The 18,027-nt window shown below is 40.6% G+C and overlaps 1 protein-coding gene across 3 annotated transcripts in view; it reads left to right on the top strand.

Moving 5' to 3' along the window:
* The first annotated feature begins 4,409 nt into the window (after positions 1–4,409).
* Positions 4,410–18,027, top strand: part of uhrf2 (ubiquitin like with PHD and ring finger domains 2) — a 44,255-nt gene continuing 30,637 nt past the window's right edge. For 2 of the 3 annotated variants that reach the window (XM_085463750.1, XM_085463754.1), the window contains exons 1-2: positions 4,410–4,761; positions 12,109–12,492. In XM_085463750.1, coding sequence (XP_085319876.1) covers positions 4,609–4,761; positions 12,109–12,492 — 537 coding nt within the window. In that variant the 5' untranslated portion in view covers positions 4,410–4,608. Of the gene's footprint in view, positions 4,762–10,560; positions 10,643–12,108; positions 12,493–18,027 lie in introns of those variants that run through there. The other variant, XM_085463752.1, reaches the window with a different exon arrangement.

Consider the following 18,027-nt stretch of genomic DNA (forward strand, 5'->3'; position numbering starts at 1 on the left):
AGAATACCGACCAGCATGTTTCATTACAAGCAGGGAACATATATAAGAAGGCAGCAACCCAAGTGTCGCCTTATATATAAAACTGTATAAATGAGAGTTCCTCCGACTTACCAAAGCAGGCCATCCTACCTGAGAGTATAACTCACAGTGGTGAGTCTGAAATTTACAGTTAGTGATGAACCTCAGAGAAGCATGATACACAGAATCAACCATTCGAAGACATTGAGCAGAAGCATTCATATATAGAATATCACCATAATCCAGCACAGGCAAGAATGTTGCAGCAACAAGCCGCTTCTTTGTATTAAAAGAGAAACACAACTTATTTTGAAAATAAAATCTCAGTTTTAACTTCAGGTTTTTCACAAGATTCTCTACATGTGGTTTGAAGGTAAGCGAGTCATCAATTAAGATTCCCAGATATTTATAGGTGTGAACCAACTCTATTTTATTACCTTCAAGAGTGGTTACTGATGGGATTGTTTGGGCTCGTCTCCTTGATTTAGAAAACAACATGAGCTTTGTTTTGTCTGCGTTGAGAACAAGTTTAAGCTGATGTAATGAGTGCTGGACAGCAGAAAAGGCTTTCTGCAAGGAGTCGATGGCTTGGACAAGAGTTGAACCACAGCTGTAAATAACTGTATCATCAGCATAGAAGTGCAAGTTTGCATCTGGCACATGTAGACTAAGATTGTTTACGTAAATGATAAATAGAGGGGACCTAAGATGGTCCCACTGCTTCAATAATGTTAAAGTCTGGCCTCTGGGGAGGCCAATCTATGACTGATATCGTACCACTGTTTGTTTTTCCAAATATGCTTTTACTGCATTGCTAGTCTGTTTGAGATCATTGTTATGCTCTTGTCAGTCAGTCTTTCTAGACAATATTGTATTGTGGATCAAAATCTGATGGTACTTTTCTGGCTTAATAAATCCATATTAACAAGATCCCCCAAGACCACTGACTGAACTGTGGGCCCAAACACGATAGAACCTCTGCTGTGTTTTAGGTCTTTCCTAATATTGACAACAATTTAAACCACAAATGTCAAATTTGGATTCATCACTCCATGAAACCTGTTGCCACTGACTTTCAGTGCAGTTATTGTGTAATTTGGCATACCTCATCCTTTTCTCCCTGTTTTCCTTATGTAAGAATCATTTCTTGACAGCCACCCTTCCACTGAAATAATTTCTGATGAAACTTTGGCAAACATGGATCAATTGAAGAGCAAAATGTATACTGCACTGCACAAAGTCTGTGCAGGCCAGTCAAGTTCTTCCAGAACTCGCTCATCTCTGTCTTTATGGACCTTGCTTTGTGTGCAACACGAAGAGGCCATCTTCAAACTGTTCTGTCGGCATTGTTTTGGCACAATGCAGAGAGACAAGTACCGCTCTCCTGGCAACTGCCAAACCCAGACTTTTCCATCGGCATGCCAGATGAAGAACCAGGATTTGTCACCCCAGAACATACTGAACAAAAAGAACACACTGTTCTTGAGCCAATCTGAAGGCCATGTGAAGTTTGGAGCTCTGACTCTGCAGAAAGTTGTTGACCTCTGTGCACTATATGCCTCAACATGCACTGACCCCGCTCTGTGATTTTTCATGGCCTACCACGTCATGACTCAGTTGCTGTAGTTCCCAATTGCTTCCGCTTTGTTACATTACCACTAACAGTTGTCTGTGAAATATTCAGATAGAGGAAATTTCATGACTGGACTTGTTGCACAGGTGGCGTCCTATCACAGTGCCATGCTGGAATTCACTGAGCTCTTGAGAGCGACCCATTCTTTCACAAGAAACAGTAGAAGCAGTCTGCATGCCTACGTGCTTCATTATATACACCCGTGACCGTGGAAGTGATTGGAACACCTGAACTCAATGATTTGGATGAGTGAATACTTTTGGGAATTGAATGTATCTCTCAGGTCCTGTGTCAGGTCTTTGCTGGATTTTTTCCCGTTTTTATGGACATGACTTTCATATACTGCTTACCCGCTTTAGATAGTTTCTCACACCTGCTACATCTTCTTTTGTCCTGCACACCATGCTGAGATATGTCAAATTTTCAGCTAATAGCACTCTGGCAAACCCCTTGTTGGTGCAAAAATATAAATTTATGTCTGTCAAGCTGTGCTGTCTTTAGTATTTGTTAATACTTACTAAAAAAGTACAAACAAATGGTGTGTTTTTGTGATAGTCTCCTAGTAACAAAGTGCCTAAAAATTTAAAAAGGGTTCTTTGGTAAGTTGTCTGTTATGTGTAGACACAACACTGGTTCAGCCCTTAAACTAGGCTCAGTATATATAGGGCCTTGGTGGTCGGCACACTGAACGGCATCCAGAGGACGGTCTGTTTATTCAGCCTCACCTCTGGTGCCGGTGCCCACTTCTCAATTTTAAATCGCACATAGACATTGAGGGTTCCTGGGAGGGGCCGAGCTGTCACCAGCTGAAATCAAGAGAGGGTTGTTGGGACCGTGCCTCTCTTTTAAATGCACTCAAGAACAGCACCCATCAAGACCACACATGAGCGGAGTGAGGCATGGAGTCTTCTCACACCCACTTCTCTGTTTGCCGTCTGGGGCAGGGGGCTGGGAAGAGGAACTGGCCGTCTGGTTGGGGTCTGGGCTTCAGGTCTCTGGGCCTGGGTCTGCTCTGGCTTAGCCAGCTGCTGATGGAACCTGTGGGCTCATCACCGGCTGCTGAGTGACCCCCGTTCCAGGGCTCTCCTCACCTTTTTTCTAGGCGTTTGCCCCTGCAGTGGTCCTGCAGACACACGCAGGTGCGCACACAATATTGTATGCTGCTCAATAAAATTTAATATTTCTTATTTACTGTTAGCAATGCATATGTTGGTTGTTGCTGTGGTTTCCAAACTGTGTTTTTGCTTGTTTTTTTCAGCAGGTGGTGAAGCAGATTTTCAGTGTTTTTTCTCTCTCTATCCCTCTTCTTCTCTATTTTCTCTCCCTTTCCTCTGTTAACTTTCTCCCCCCCACTTCTCTTTCTTCTTCTTTTTCTTTTCTGTCCCCCGGTCTTGTCTGGTCTGATTGTAAAAACTCAAAATAAAAACAAACAAACAATATATTTATTAAGCTTTATATTACAGAACAAGCAAACGATAATCGTACAGTTAACATAAGATTTACATTAAACAACATAGTCCCCAAAATAAACAAATATAGATAAAAATAAAATAAAACCAAATCAAGCATGGGTAAAACAAACAAAACAAGAGCAAATAATAAATACAAAAAAAATACAAAACAACTCAGCACCAAGTATCATTTTCTAAGTTAATTCCCTTCATAATGTCTCAGAAACTCAATTAAAGGTAACCATATTTCTTCAAATATACTCCCTTTGCTCTGACAATATGAGTAAGTCGTTCCAAATCAACACTTGATGCCATCTCCTTCACCCAATCTAATAAAAATCTAATAAAATATGACTATCAAATGGACCAGTATAGCAAAAGCTATAATGGTCCACTTGGAAATATAAATATGTTGGACATCAGTTGTGACTGCTAAAAAAGAAAGAAAAAGAAAACAAAATTAGGCTAAGTTTTTAATTTTTAGATTGGTGTTAAGTGGTTTACTGGGTCATTATAGTTAAATTAAAAAAAATAGAGAGGTAATATGCTAAAATTCTATTACAGCCTGCCCGATGTGGTATTGATGAGCATACTTCTTGAGACTTTGGCTGTCTAAAAATCTTTGAGTAAACTGTTTTCAAAAAGTTCAGTGTTTTTATGGTAATATCTGCACTGATTTGCCCAAATCTTTTCTCTGATATATGCCCTCCATACACCAAAAAAGAAAAAGATGAAAACAAACTATGAAACTAACTAAAACAAAACCTTTTGAATAAAAACTAAACTGAATTAAAAAAAAAAAAAAAGTCAAAACAACCTACAAACACATCCCTATGAAAATGGTCAGGTACAAGGAGTGGACTGAAAATGAGTGGAAAAAGCACCGAGTGGCCTCAAGAAAGACCTCTAGACAGCCTGAAGAACTCTTTGCAGTATGGCTCATTGAAGTCTTCAGCGCTGTAGACTTCTTTATAGGACCCTGGTTTAGGCCGAGGAGCATACGTCACACATAGTAACATATAGCCCCCACGTGTTGTTGCTAAACATACCATAAGCTTGTTCGGTGGTCTGTACTTGTGTTATACTGCAAAGGGCCTTTTATGTCACTCCTAAGTCCCTGCTGCGTTATTACGTATTTAAGCCTTTCACGCAAACCCCGCAGTATTATTGTAAGACAGCCAACTTGACCTCGTAAGTACACAATAAGAAGTCAAATTCAAATGGTCCCCCCATTATTTTTAGACTAAAAGGGGGAGCTGTGCCTTTAAAACTGCACACTGTGCTTAACGTTACTTCGCGAGATTTGCTTGGCGCCGCGACCTCATGTGAGGCACCTCCTGCGCGAGCCAGTCAGACGTTACCTCTGCAGAGGAAAACGCAATGAAGCCCTAAAAAACACTGACCATTTAAAAAAAAATCTTTAACCCTGGGGCGGGGGAAAACAATTTGTTGCCCCGAATTACCGTTGTAACTTGTTTATCTGAGGCGTAAGACGGCGGCGCAACGATGTGGATCCAGGTTCGTACTATAGACGGGAAGGAGACACGAACCGTTGATGATCTTTCTAGATTGACAAAAATTGAGTCCTTACGCCTGAAAATACAAGACATCTTCAATGTAAGCCCGCAACAGCAGCGCCTCTTCTACCGAGGGAAACAGGTAAAGCCGTGTTTTTGTTTCACCCCGTCACGCAACAGTCAGTTTTTTGACGCTTGGCGAGAGGGTTACGGGTTGCTCGTTGGAGAGTGAGCGGTCCTCCTCTGAGTGTTGTAGCCGTTTCGGACCCTTGCGAGCTTCCTGTTTTGATAGGAATTCGCCAATAGTTCTTGCGCAAGAGAACCGGGGGTACACCGTGTGCAGCAGTCCTCTGGGACGGCACGGATGCGTGTGCCTCCCCATTTTTGTCCCCCCCTCCCCACATTGTTTAGGTTGGTGCTGTGGAGAGCTGCATGCAACAAATGTCCCACCACAGTAGACATGTTTGTTTACATTGCCGCGCGAGAGAATAGGGAAGCTCGCGCTCTGTATCCACATGTAGAACGAAAGTAGTGCTGTGCAAACAAAACAGCCCACATCCCTCACAGATGTGCACCCCATTAACAGTTTTTTTCTTCTTTCTTTCTTTTTTGTACATTTAAGTATCCTGAAAACACGCTCACGTATATCTGCACTGTATTTCTAACTTGGGTGAGTCGTTTTTTCAAGCTTTTATTGATCCTGTGTTGTGTTTGCGCTCGTGGTGGGTTTTAAGGAAGTACAACACGTGCCCTGACATCTAAAAGCAAGTGTAGTGTTTACAATGTGGCGTCACCACGGTACTCTCACTGTACAGTTAGGACAGTGAGGGCTGTCTACTGTAAACATGCCTGCCTGCCTGCCCTGTCTGCCTTGCCTGACACTGTTGTGCACACACTGCGCTCTGTAACATCCAGATTCACACGGAATACAGGCATGTTTTGCATTAGACACAGAACTGGGGTCCAGACTCTGAGCCTGTCCTCAATGCCATATGATTCTGCTTTGCAAGGCATTGATCCAGTATTTATTTAGCCGCTATAAAAGTCTAATACTTATATTATAAATGCACAGTTAATATGGTATATATAGAAATCTGTGTTGGAGTTCATATTAAACAAAGTCTCTTTTATGTGCCCCTTATTACTTCAGCAGTCCAGGCTCTAGAACAAGAGTTTATACCTAAGCTACTAAAATGTTATCTTTTATTATAATTGCACCATTACTTATTTATTACATTAAGACTTTGCTAAATGAATGATAGTAACTGTTTTCTGTAGCGCATGATATGTCAAATGTTAAAGAAAAGCATTAATGTGTATTCTTAAATATTCTCAGGTAAATAAATATGACTTTAACCTTTTAGTGTGTGCTTTTAAATACTATTACAAGTATTATGTAAACAATCTAACATTTACATTGTATGTAATTTAATCTGCCCGCATAGACCACTTTGGCTTTTTATATTGCTTTCATAAAAAAAGGCAAAATGTAACATTTTTTGAGATATAAGTGGAAGCATGGTAATGTAGTATGTCACACCTGATAGCAGCAGTGTTCAAGGGGAAGTGTTACAAAAATAAAGAGCTCAAGACTAATTTGAGATTAAGACAATATCTGATTGGTTTTCAGGCTAGAATATGGCAAGAATATGTGGTAATTGGCTTCGGCTTGCAAGATTTTAGTGCACAATTTATCTATCTTTCATATTAATGAAAAAAAAAGCTCATCATCATCATCATCACTAGCTTTCCATGAAGACGATCGTGAAAGCTGTAATCAGCTTCCATGAGACAGGCGTGCACATTTGTGTGTGTCATGGCGGACGGTCGCATGCAGCTAGCAGCCTCACAGCCTCACAGCCTCACAGCCTCACAGCCTGTGCTTATTTCTTTATTTTAATGCATGCTGGCGCATTTTACGATCTACCACACACGCATGCATGCAGACTTTTTGTAGCTGTTGAAGGAGTCTATGCAAAAAGCATTAGGAAAATCTATGACTATCACCTGCGTTTCAAGTCCTGCACGTTTGAGTTCAGGGTCTTAATTATTCTGTCTTGCTTCAAATATATGTGCATAAGACATGAAAGAATCCAAATATAACAGCGTGACCTGCGATATCTGAAGGTGTGTAATGCGTGAAAGATCACTGGCTGTAACTATCAGTAATAAGCAGAGGATGCTTGCTGCTGGCAGGACACTGGTGCCTTGATTTATACTGAGTTTTAGCATAACATTACAAAGCTGATATTAACACAGTGTGAGTCAGCCAGCCGAAAAAGCCCCGAGGAAGCAGGCAGCCTACATGATATGTTGATCTCACTTTGTTTACATTCGTTTTTGCTTCCTTCTTCACATGTGTCAGGCTGTATTATAGGCCGAGGCATTCCTCTGCAAAATGGTCCTCTGTAGTTTCAAGCGGGCCTAACTTTCTTCTTCTTTGTCTAATTAAATGATAACAGGCGCTCGATTCTGACTCATGCGTGTCACAATGGGTTGATTTTATTGTGTCTTTTTTTTGTTGCCGCATATACTGCACGACAGAGTGAAAGGAAACTTCGAGAACTGTAGGCAGATTTTTATAGCCTAGCTCGCCGTTGCGCACTCATTACGGCAGATCAAAGAAGAACAAACTGTTGTGATGGAAAGCGATGGTTGAGTAGTTGCTTTTACACCTCTGCGCCTCTCTGGCTAGTAAACTAATTTCAGTGCTCTTAGCACCTTTTTTCTTTATAAAATCCATAATAGCTACCAAGCACAAAGCAAACTGCTCCTCTTTAAACTGTTTGTGATTTAATCAGGGGTAGTAGATAAAGTATAGTAGTGCTATTTGCTCGATGAACAATTAATGAGCTGTTACATTGCAGTTGTTATGTACTGTCGTAGCTGTGGCTGCAAAAGCTAGGCCTGTGTATTAAATCTGATGCTATGCTTCCTTTATTTCACTGGAAAATAAGTGGAGAGCGTTGATTGGGGGATTTCCATGTGTTAAGTAATGCATGGAATGAGCCAGTGACACGCAACATGCACTGGCTAGTGCCCTTACACGCACAGTGGTGCCTGCGCTCTGTGTTAGGATTTAGACTTGTAGCAGAGCAACTCGGTCTAATTCTCTTTTCAAAATGGCGTCTTGTTTTTCCCTCCAGCTCAGTGCTCACGCTGCCTCACCAGTTCAGACTCAAGCTTGCCCTTGAGTCGGAAGGGTCTCAAGCCAGAAGCTGTGCAACTTTGCCACGGTGTTTTGATGTTTCTTTGTTTGTTTGCATTTTCGCCGAGCGGTCCTAGTGTCTCTGTTTCACTTTGAACGTCTCTAGTCAGTCACATTCGCGAGCAGGCTCACACACACCTTCCACTGGCCGTGCGGCCTTTCTGCTCAGCGCCTACACTCATTTTGCAGCAGGCTTCACATTTACTTAGAGGTTTGACTTTTTCCTCAAGTGGTTTCAAGCTCAGCTTGCATTGCACTTATTTGATTTAAGTATGAAGCTTGTTTTATTTTTTTTTAAAAATTTAATACCAAAGCAGCAACATGTTTTATGCGCAAAGAGTCGGGATGTCTTCCACTGTTGCTCTTGCCCTGTTGTCGGGCTATGGTTATTGGCTTGCTCCCATTCACACAGGCGCTCGCCGTGACCTAGATATGGTTACTCTTTGATTACACATGGATTGATGTTTTGCCTGCTCACTTGATGGGTTTTCTTTTGTTATTATTAAGTTGTAGATTTCATAGAAAATTTCAAGGGAAGCTGAGTTTTCTGCAGCCTTGAGTGCACACAGTCACACCCTTCTCCAACTGATAGACTGGACAAAGGGCAAATACAAAGGGAGCCATTAAACTACAACCATAGGCTTTCATGTTTTCACAGCTCTACATCTCCACCTCATGGCACTAAAAAAAGCCTACTTGTTTAACGCTGCAATGCAAGCTCTGTTACTTTCAAATAGAGTAATACGTTATTTGAATATGTAGACTAATTTAAAGGCCATTAAACTCTTAACTATGCACAGATGCTTTCTGATAACCACAAAAGATTGTTTTAAAAATGTTTGAAAACACAGAAAAGGCAAAAAACCCCAACAACTTTTGAATTGTAATCAAAGGAGCAACAAGCAAAGAGATTTTCATGTTTATGCAAACTTGTTTAATTTGAATGAATGTGGCCAAAGAGGACTGGTCCTCTTTATAATTTAATGATTAAGTAATTGACCTGCTTTATATAAACGATGCAAAACAGCACAGTGTGACATCTGTTACCTTGCCGGCACACTTCTCGTTAAAACCCGCCGTGCGAGCAGTCACCAGGTTATGAAAAGAGCTGCAAGTGGAAGTAACCTTTCTAGGTAATTTGTGCTGGCGAGCAGGGGATTTTTGGTAAATAGATTGGATGACTGTGGGCGGGTTGAAGAATATAAAAGAGCCAAGATGGAAGCCTTTATGTTGCAGGGAAGCAGACACACCCCGTGTCATTGTTTTTGGTAATTTGACCTATTTTGCTCAACTCCTTGCCATCATGGGGCGTGGGTGAAGAAAAAGAAGAAATTGTGCCGGAGCAGGGTGGTCTGCCCGAGCAAGGAGGCTATTTTCTGCCTCATTCTCACCGTCACTTCAGACCTTCTGGTGCTGGTATTAAATGCGCTGCGTTGCTTTCTTGGTCTGTTTATTTGATTCCACCTTTTCATCGTTACACTAAGCAGGTTGCCTAGTTACTTTAATGGCAGAGTGATTCGTGTATTAAAAGCCTTTAAAGTCATACATTGTGATACTGTGTGACAGTACGCTGGTAGAAAAGCGAACGATGGAGTTACCAAATCACTCTCCACCACCACCCCCACACACACCCCGGTTTTTGCTCTTTTATAGGTATTATTGGGTGTATATTCAAAACAATATAAACAGATTAGTTTCACAATGGGAGGTCTGAAACAGAAAAGGGATTGTGGTTTAATATCTCAAGAGTAATGTGAAGAGTGTAGATGTTCAGCATGTTTTTACAGCAGCTACAGGTCTTTGTCTTATCTCGGTTTGATTTTTTCTTTCTTTCTGACATTATACTTTGTGTTTTCTTTGGTATGATAAGCCATTAGTCTTTTAAAGGGCTGTCGAAATTCAGCAGAGAATTTAGCCTTGTTCGTTCATAGCTGTTAATTTTATTCCATTCGACATTGTGATACACTCACAGGCGAGGGCGCGCGCACGTACACACACACTCTCGTGCAACATCGCCATGCCAGGGATATTTATTATTTTCGACTCTTCGAGCCTTTTGAGAAATCTTCAAGTCAAATGTTTCGGGTTAATCTAAAGCTTTGCCGTGATGTGCGGTCGTGACTAAAGTCAGTCTCCCCCTGGAACAGTAAATGACATTTCAGTGAGTCACACAATGAAGATATCAGAAGCAAGTGTTTTTAAATACTGCCGCGGTTATTGTGGGGAATAAAATGTCATGTCCTTAGTCAACGTTAACGGCATGCTGTCAAATACATCTCGTCCTCCTTGAATGTATAAAGCCCTTTTTCTTTCACCCCCAACATTTGCTGGGTTAGTTGCTTGTTCTTTGTTTTGGGGATTATTCATGTGAGTATGACTGAAGTCAGGACTGTAACATCTCGCAGCGAGAGGCTGATCACACTAATAGTAATGAAGCCACTGTGGAAAGCAGGTAGAAGCAGCCCAGATATCATTTGTGCGTTTGGTGCAGTGCAATTCTGCTGTATGTTGTTCTCCTTCTCTGTCTGTCTGTCTGTCTGGGTGATTTTCCATCTCTCTGCCCCGCACTTCTCAGCAGTGAGGCTGCCTCTTTGCAGGTTCTGCCTGCAGTCCTAATGCATATTTTTTGGGGGGAGGTTTTTCTGTTTGTTTTGTGTACTTTTCTTGGTTTAATGCAGTATCAAGTCGCAAAAGATGGACAGACAGACAGACAAGGCAGCGGACGATAGGCAATTACTGAGGCTAAATCGAAGACCGAGCTTAGGCAGGGAGAAAGAGAAAATGCTGATATAGACTACCACAGAAAGATAGACAGGTAAGCATAACAACCACTGTATGGCTGTATTTGCACCACTGCTTCTCTGATCTAAATTTCATGAGACTATTAAAAAAAAAACCACACAAAAAAAAAAAAGCATGCACGGATGGGGAAATTGTGATTGCTCCCTCTACTGCTCGGCTGCTACACGTCCAAGCGTTCTCCACCTCATTGTCAAATAACGAAAACGAGAGAGCAAAGGAGAGAGAGAGTGGCGGCCATGCTTGTCTCCCCGGCACAATGGGCTTGTGGGGTTGAGCGCTGAAATGAATAGCTGATGTCTGCAATGAGTTGGCGTGTCCACCATAAGCTTCACTCCTAAGGCAGTGGCTGCACTGTATGCTTAACAGTAGATCGTATGTGGTAGAAGAGTGTATTTGGATTTGTAATGGGCCCTCATGTGTTTTTTTTTGTTACTTGTGTTTTTTTGTTACTTGTCCCCCCTCCCAGAGGGGAGGGAAAAACATTTGCTGAAGCTCATATGCCACATTGCCTGTTAGGGCCATGCTGATGATGATGATGGTGGTGGCGCTAGTTGTAGGTTGGTTGACAGTGATTTTATATATGATTCAGAGTCATCGGGGCGGGGTGGGGTAGGGGGTGCTCTCTTTCGGTTGTCATGGCAACCCAGTCATTTCTTTCCCCCCAGCTACATCTGCTATCACTTTAATTCATGCACCCAGATCTCTTATTTATTTTTTCTTGAGAAAAACCGCTGCGGATGCTAGAGAGCGGCGCCCGCATTTCAGCACATATCCCATTGTCATCGTCAGCAGCGATAGGTGCTAATTGTTACAAATGTTTGTTTTTTTCCTTTTCCTCTACGCTCAGAACAATCAGTGAAACACTTAACTTGTACGTGTAGCTAATTGCATTCAATCAGTAGCAGAAAATTGCCCAATTTAAGAACAGAGAGTAAATGTTGTTGCTGCGTCTTTGAGCACCGCGTGCTTTTTGAATTTAAAAGCACGTGAACGTATCGGAAGTGCCGCGTGTGTTTTAATTTCCTCTCTCGAGTGCCGTAACAGTGTGTGTTCTACTCACTGTGCTCAGTGTTGTATTCTGGTGTTGTTTGTCCTTGACAAGCAGCCTCTTGTATTTGTCTGAGGGCACTCTGCAGTGCAGCGGTGGTTATTTCATTTTACACAGATGTCCATTTAGAAAGAAATGTAGAACAAAAGTAAAAAAGTGATGGTTTGTTATGGATTTAAAATGAGCTACAGTATTGCTAATGCACAGTTTAGTAGTGGTTGGAATAATCCTATTTATAAAAGTTAAAATATGTTGGTAAACTATTATTATTTCAAATGTATTATTGTCTTAGCAACATTTTAATAGCTTGTGTTTATTTATAGGCAGTGAAAATGATTGATTGCAGTGTTGTATACAGCAGTGGTTTTCTGCGTCTGTACATCTTTGCCTGTTAATGTTAAAGAGTGAGATTTTCATTTGTATTCATTTAGATGGAGGATGGCCAGACACTGTTTGACTACAACGTGGGTCTCAATGACATTGTTCAGCTGCTGATTCGCTCACAGACCGACCATCCAGACAGCCCTGCCACCAAGGACTCCTCGGGTGTTGGATGTAGTTCCATTTCTCCCCCCGATTCTAAGTGTGAAAGCCACAACTCCTCGGCTCTCGTCTCCCCCGCTGCTATGGAAACCACCAGTATAGACAATGACAGCAGCTTCAGTACCAGCACTGTTAATGAAACCAAGCCAGACGCCAGCATTACCAGTAACGCAACCAAAAATGGGTTCAAGTCCTGCAGCCCTGCGCAGGACACTCAGTCACCCACGTCCAGCAGGAACACACTAGTCGATCCAGGAATTGGCATGTACAAGGTGAGGATGACGGATGTAAATATTTTGGAAATGTTTGCATGGTTTTGTATTTGAGTGGCTGTTCTGGCTCTAGGCCATCTTACAGAGAGTTTAGTGCCCTATAAGCTAACTCACTGCCAGAGACACTTGGGCAGGTTCTCCTGTTTATGTGGTTGTCAAATCAAATTAGAGACTAAATGTGTCTCTGCTCTTTCACTGCTGCTGAAAACGTCAGATTGCATGGCAATGATGACGTCAGTGTCATTTTGAGCATTAAATGTTGGCCGGTTGCAGTCATGTAATTAAGCCTGCCTGATGAAAGTAACCTGAAGAAAAATGGGTAGAAACATTTGATTTAAGCACTCCTTTTTTCTTACCAGTCATCTTTTACATTCCCTATTGTCTTATGTATTAGCACATCTGCTTAGATATAATATTCCAGCCACAAATTACCCTAAACTTTCTCATATGTAACCATATTCTGGTGTGTTGACACTTAGTTTTTTCCTCGCTCTTCAAGTGTTTGTAGGTCTGATACCCTAATTGCTTTGGGTATAAGCTTCACGTCGCTTACCTTGTCAGGATAGCAACCACACATAAGAAACAGGTTTATACAACTGGGTCACTAACCAGCTTAAAAATTATAAATAGAAAGTCAAAGCCCATACTGGGTATGGATGAGTCTGGCTGAGAATTATATCTGTGGGACTGGACTCAGTTTGATGCGTACAGTCCCGTCCAGCATGCAGGAAAATCAATAATCAAGTAGATGAGCTGCAAATTGTGCTACTGACTTGACTGGATTTTAAGGCCACGTGCATTCACAGTCTCTAAGCATTCAGCACAGACATGGTGTTGACAAATAAACACGAGTAGAATAAATTAATGAATACTTGTGAAATATTTCTGCACAAAAGCATTAAAAATAAACAAAATTAGCACGAACGTGACACACAGGTATAAGTGGTTTGCATGTTTAAACTCATTCAATATGGAAAATTTCAAATCTTTTGTCTTCTTGGACTGTTGTGCAATTTTAAGGTTTAATATGTGACATTTCCAGATTAAGATATCAAGTAATTACTAGACCAGAGTTTTTTCAATTCAACATAGTCAGGTTTTCTTTGTGTTAGCTGGCTTGACAGACCCTAAAACCCCAGTTTAATGGGTATCACAATGATAGTTATCAACTTTCTTTGTTAAACCAGGCTTTCTGCTTCAAGCTCCCATTTTTTTCAGTGTATTTGGATCAACTAAGCACTGCCTAGTCCAATCACAGATGTCATCAGAGGAATAGGTGATAGAGATCTATGAAGAATATAAAAAATATGACAGTAAAATGCAAGATTGGTGCTGTAACTGAGGCATGATGGTAGGCCTAATACTGCAGAAAATTGTTTATTTGATCATTACAAGCTTACATAGTGGTGAAATAAATATATTAATATATTCATTTTTCCACTCATGGAACTCATGAGTGCTGTTTATTTCTAACGTGACAGCTGCACATTAAACTGCAAACTAAGGTTGGGCGATTGGACGAATATATTGAATATCGATCGTTTTTACAAGCGCGGTTTATTTATTTATTTATCCATGGGTAAGTTTGCTAATGATGTCGGTTGAAGCTAACAGAAGCATTCAACAGAAATAATGTTTTAATGGCACCCTCCTTCAGCTGCGAGCAGATGCACACCTCAGAGTGCACCCAAATGCAGCAGCGATTCGTTTACTCAAACTCATAAGAAAAAGAAAGCACGGCAGTAGCCCATGTTCAGAAAAAAGAAAAGCATTTTATTTAAATAGAAAAACAGATTGGTGGGGAGAGAAACAAAGAGAAAATGGCTTCTTTTTTCCACTATAACCGTGTTTACAGGCTGTTCCAGTGTTTATCTGTCTTACATACTTGACCAAACAACATATAAGTTAAAAATCAAAATGTCTCTTCCAGTGAACAAAAAAACCCCTCAGACGTAAAGTTAAGTCTTTTGTGCGATTTGACGCATCTCAAATAAATAAATAAATACATGAATAATCTAAAAAGTAGCTATATTAATACTGAAATAAACAAGAAAAGAAGGTAAAATATTCCCTCCAAACAAAACTTATAAATTCTTTGACAGGAAAACAAGCATGTTTACTTTATCAGGTTTTAGCAGCGGTTAACAATATTACCAGCAGTGTTGAAGACAGTGCTTGTGGCTGGTATACACAGATATTTCCGTGTCATGTGTGATATCAATGGGAAACGTATTTCATGCATTTTCCACCAAGCCAGTGGATCGTCTTCGACTTCCTCGCTGAGGTAACAGTCCGTTATCTGCGCCTTCTCCTCCAGTGTGCAATTTGGCAATTAGCTTGTCCATGTTTGGACTTCTTCTGTGTTCTAAACGCGCAAATCAAAAAGTCTGCACATGCGCGAATATATCACCTATCGTTGGTTATTGAACTGACGATTGTTGGTTGGAAAATTTGTACATATCGTCCAACCTTACTGCTTACAATTAATAGTTACGTAGCGTAATGAAAAGGAGACATGGGAATTGCTTCATTTTTTCCTAGATAAAATAAATTTTATTTGACTGAAAGGCCACCAGTCAAATAAAATTGGAGATAAATAGCCTAAAAATATAATTAATCAACTCCAGTAGTGTTCTAAAAAAGCCAGACACAGTTTGTACCACTCTTAACTTTACTGCTGGACGTTATTCCATGGTGCTAAATGTGTGATACAGCCACTAGGAAAAATGTATATTCCCCCAACTGGTTGGTGAATGGTTGTTAGCGGTTGCTGGCTGTCGCCACACGAAATTCGTTGCAGAGGTTGCTGCATAAACAGCCTTCATCTGACTGCTTTAACTGCTTTGGCACTGTGAGGGACCAAGCAGCCAAGGCATAGAGGACACAGGCAAAAAATATCTTCAAAAAGGGTTTTCTTTAATTTAACCTAGAGCTGGGCGATATGAGATTTTTTCATATCACGATATGTTTTTTTCATTTCAGGCGATAACGATATCTATCACGATATAAGCCAAATAACTATATTTGTAAGATTTAAATGTGCCGTTGCTCACAAGTAAAATGTGAAATAATCAGCAGCTTGTTTTTAAATATTTATTTCCCATAATAAGTTCAACAGGGTAGATGTACTTAAGGAACATGAGACTTTTTCAGATAAATAAAGGCAAATATTGTAAACTACACAAAAGGCAGCCGCTAAAGCGTTTAAGTTTCAAAATAGAACAAATGAAACAGACTAAATTGTCAATTCCACTTAGAAACAAAATATTAATTCTAAAAATAAATCTTAGTTTGTTTTACAGAAGAACAGACAAAAATGACTAACTTTTGTCAATATCAAATAAACTGAGAACTAAAAGGAAATTCTCAATCTCTCCTTGTTGTATAGCTTAGCTTTTCAAACAGTTTTAACAGTTACTTTAGTCTGACAAAAGCCGAATGACGAATTAGCGCTTCCAGTCAGAGACTGAGGCTACGTCCACACGTACACGGGTATTTTTGAAAACGGAGATTTTCCGTTTTCGTTTTAAAAAATAATCCCGTCCACACATAAAGGCAGAAATAAAGGAAAACGCTGCTATGAACATGCCAAAGCAGCAGGTGGCACTAGATTCCTAACCGTGCAGAAATGTTGGCCAATCAGAAGTCTAGAAGCCTCGGTGGGAAAAAGTAAACAAAGCTGCGGCATAGAAGCAGAACCGAGTCGTATGTGTGGAGGGACAGTAACTGTGTGTATATGTAAGCATTTAAACACTGCAGAGAGTAGAATTAACAGTAACAGTATTGTAGAAATTCATTTCACCGAAACAATAATGCAGCGCACAGTGTGACGCATGCACCAGTTTATTGTATTTCCAGACTTGCTTTCGGCACAATTTACAGTGCACGCTACTCTGTTTTTTGTCAGACTTGAAATAGCCGAAATACCTTCACACTACGGAACTTCTATGGCTCTTCCGTTCGACAATCTCTCCGGCATTGGAACCATCATCGGTTTTCTCTTCGGTCACGCTCGGTTGATTTTTCTAGTCGGCACACTCATTTCCTCCATTACCCGCTGGCTGCTTCCCAAACAAACACACGTGCGGCTTGGCACTTGTTCTGTACTTAGCAAGTCACGCGACGTGACTGCGGCTGTGATTGGTTCAGCTCTGCGCTACTGAATTTGGATCGGCTGACCTTTTTTTTTCTTTTTTCTTTTTTTAAGAGGATAAGAGCGGCGAGGTCTATCGCGATAGCTTAATTTCTCTATCGAGTAAAAGTTATATCGCGATACATATCGTTATCGTTCTATCGCCCAGCTCTAATTTAACCCTCAAAAAAGTTAAAAAATGACAAAATTCAAAAACATAATTAGCAGGCCCATAAAAGAGGTCAACTAAATATAACTCCACGAAAAGTAATTTCCAGAAACTTAAACAAACAAAGTGAGACACAACTTAACTCGCAAACTGACCTAATTACAAAGACACATGAGGGTAGCTTTTATAATGGTTTGGCAAAACCATTTACACATAGTAGGGGGAAACAAAAACACACACTAATATTAACTAAGCACAGAATAACCTAACTAAACCTAAAACACCCCTACTCCTGGTAAGCCCATGGTTGGTCCTGCTGAGCAGGCATTTTGTTCCCGGAGTCCTCAGCCACGCCTTTTGCCCAGACAGGAAACAGCCACCGCCCAAACCCAGGGAACTCAAAGAAAGAGAAACATAATTAATATAACAAAACATTTTAGAAAAACCACACAATGCTACTATGTGCGCGCCTCGTAATATCAGTGTTAGGTTTAACCAAATGATTAATGAATTATATTAATGAAGAAAACTGCAAAGCAAACTAATAAAGTGAACAAATGGACTAATTTACCCCTGTGTGGCTGATGCCATCACAGGCACACAAGTAAACATCACATGGTAAGCAGCCAAGTGTCTGCATATCTCAATTGTAAGGTAAAGATCCCTACAATCTTAGAAGAACAACCCCACAGACTTGGCGACAGTGGGCAGGAAAAACTCCCTTTTATAGCTGGAAGAGATCGGAACTAGGCAGCAATCTGCCTCAGACAGTTGGGGAGTGAGGGGAAAGAGAAGAGAAAAAAGTGAGCTTAGAGATATATGACAAAAAAGAGACGTTGAAACAATCATGCAATCATTCAGTGTGGTTATACTTGTTTTAATGTAAATGTTTTGACAGCAAAGCTAGGCTAATCCAGAGTTGGATTTGCAATGAAGGAGTGGTTGAGTCTTATTACGTTTCATTTTCAGTTAATTAGCTTGGCATATATTAGCATTATGCTGTTTCTGGCTATTCTTTTAGCCTAAAAACTGTAAAAACATTTAAATTCAGCCCATGAAAACCTCAAAATACATTAGCAAACATGCATGTGCTTTTACAGAGGATATCCCAAAAGAGTCATCACTTTTGAAATATTTTTTTTCTTTCACTAAAAGCTACTTTCAGCTGCTTCTTTATTCATAAGGGATTTCCACAGTGGGTAGCTCCGTATGTTTGATTTGGCAGATTTTATGT

Source organism: Copadichromis virginalis, linkage group LG7 (genome assembly GCF_057382275.1).
Source record: "Copadichromis virginalis isolate Kocher_CV1m ecotype Utaka linkage group LG7, C_Virginalis_male_GT1.1, whole genome shotgun sequence".
NCBI lineage: Eukaryota > Metazoa > Chordata > Actinopteri > Cichliformes > Cichlidae > Copadichromis > Copadichromis virginalis.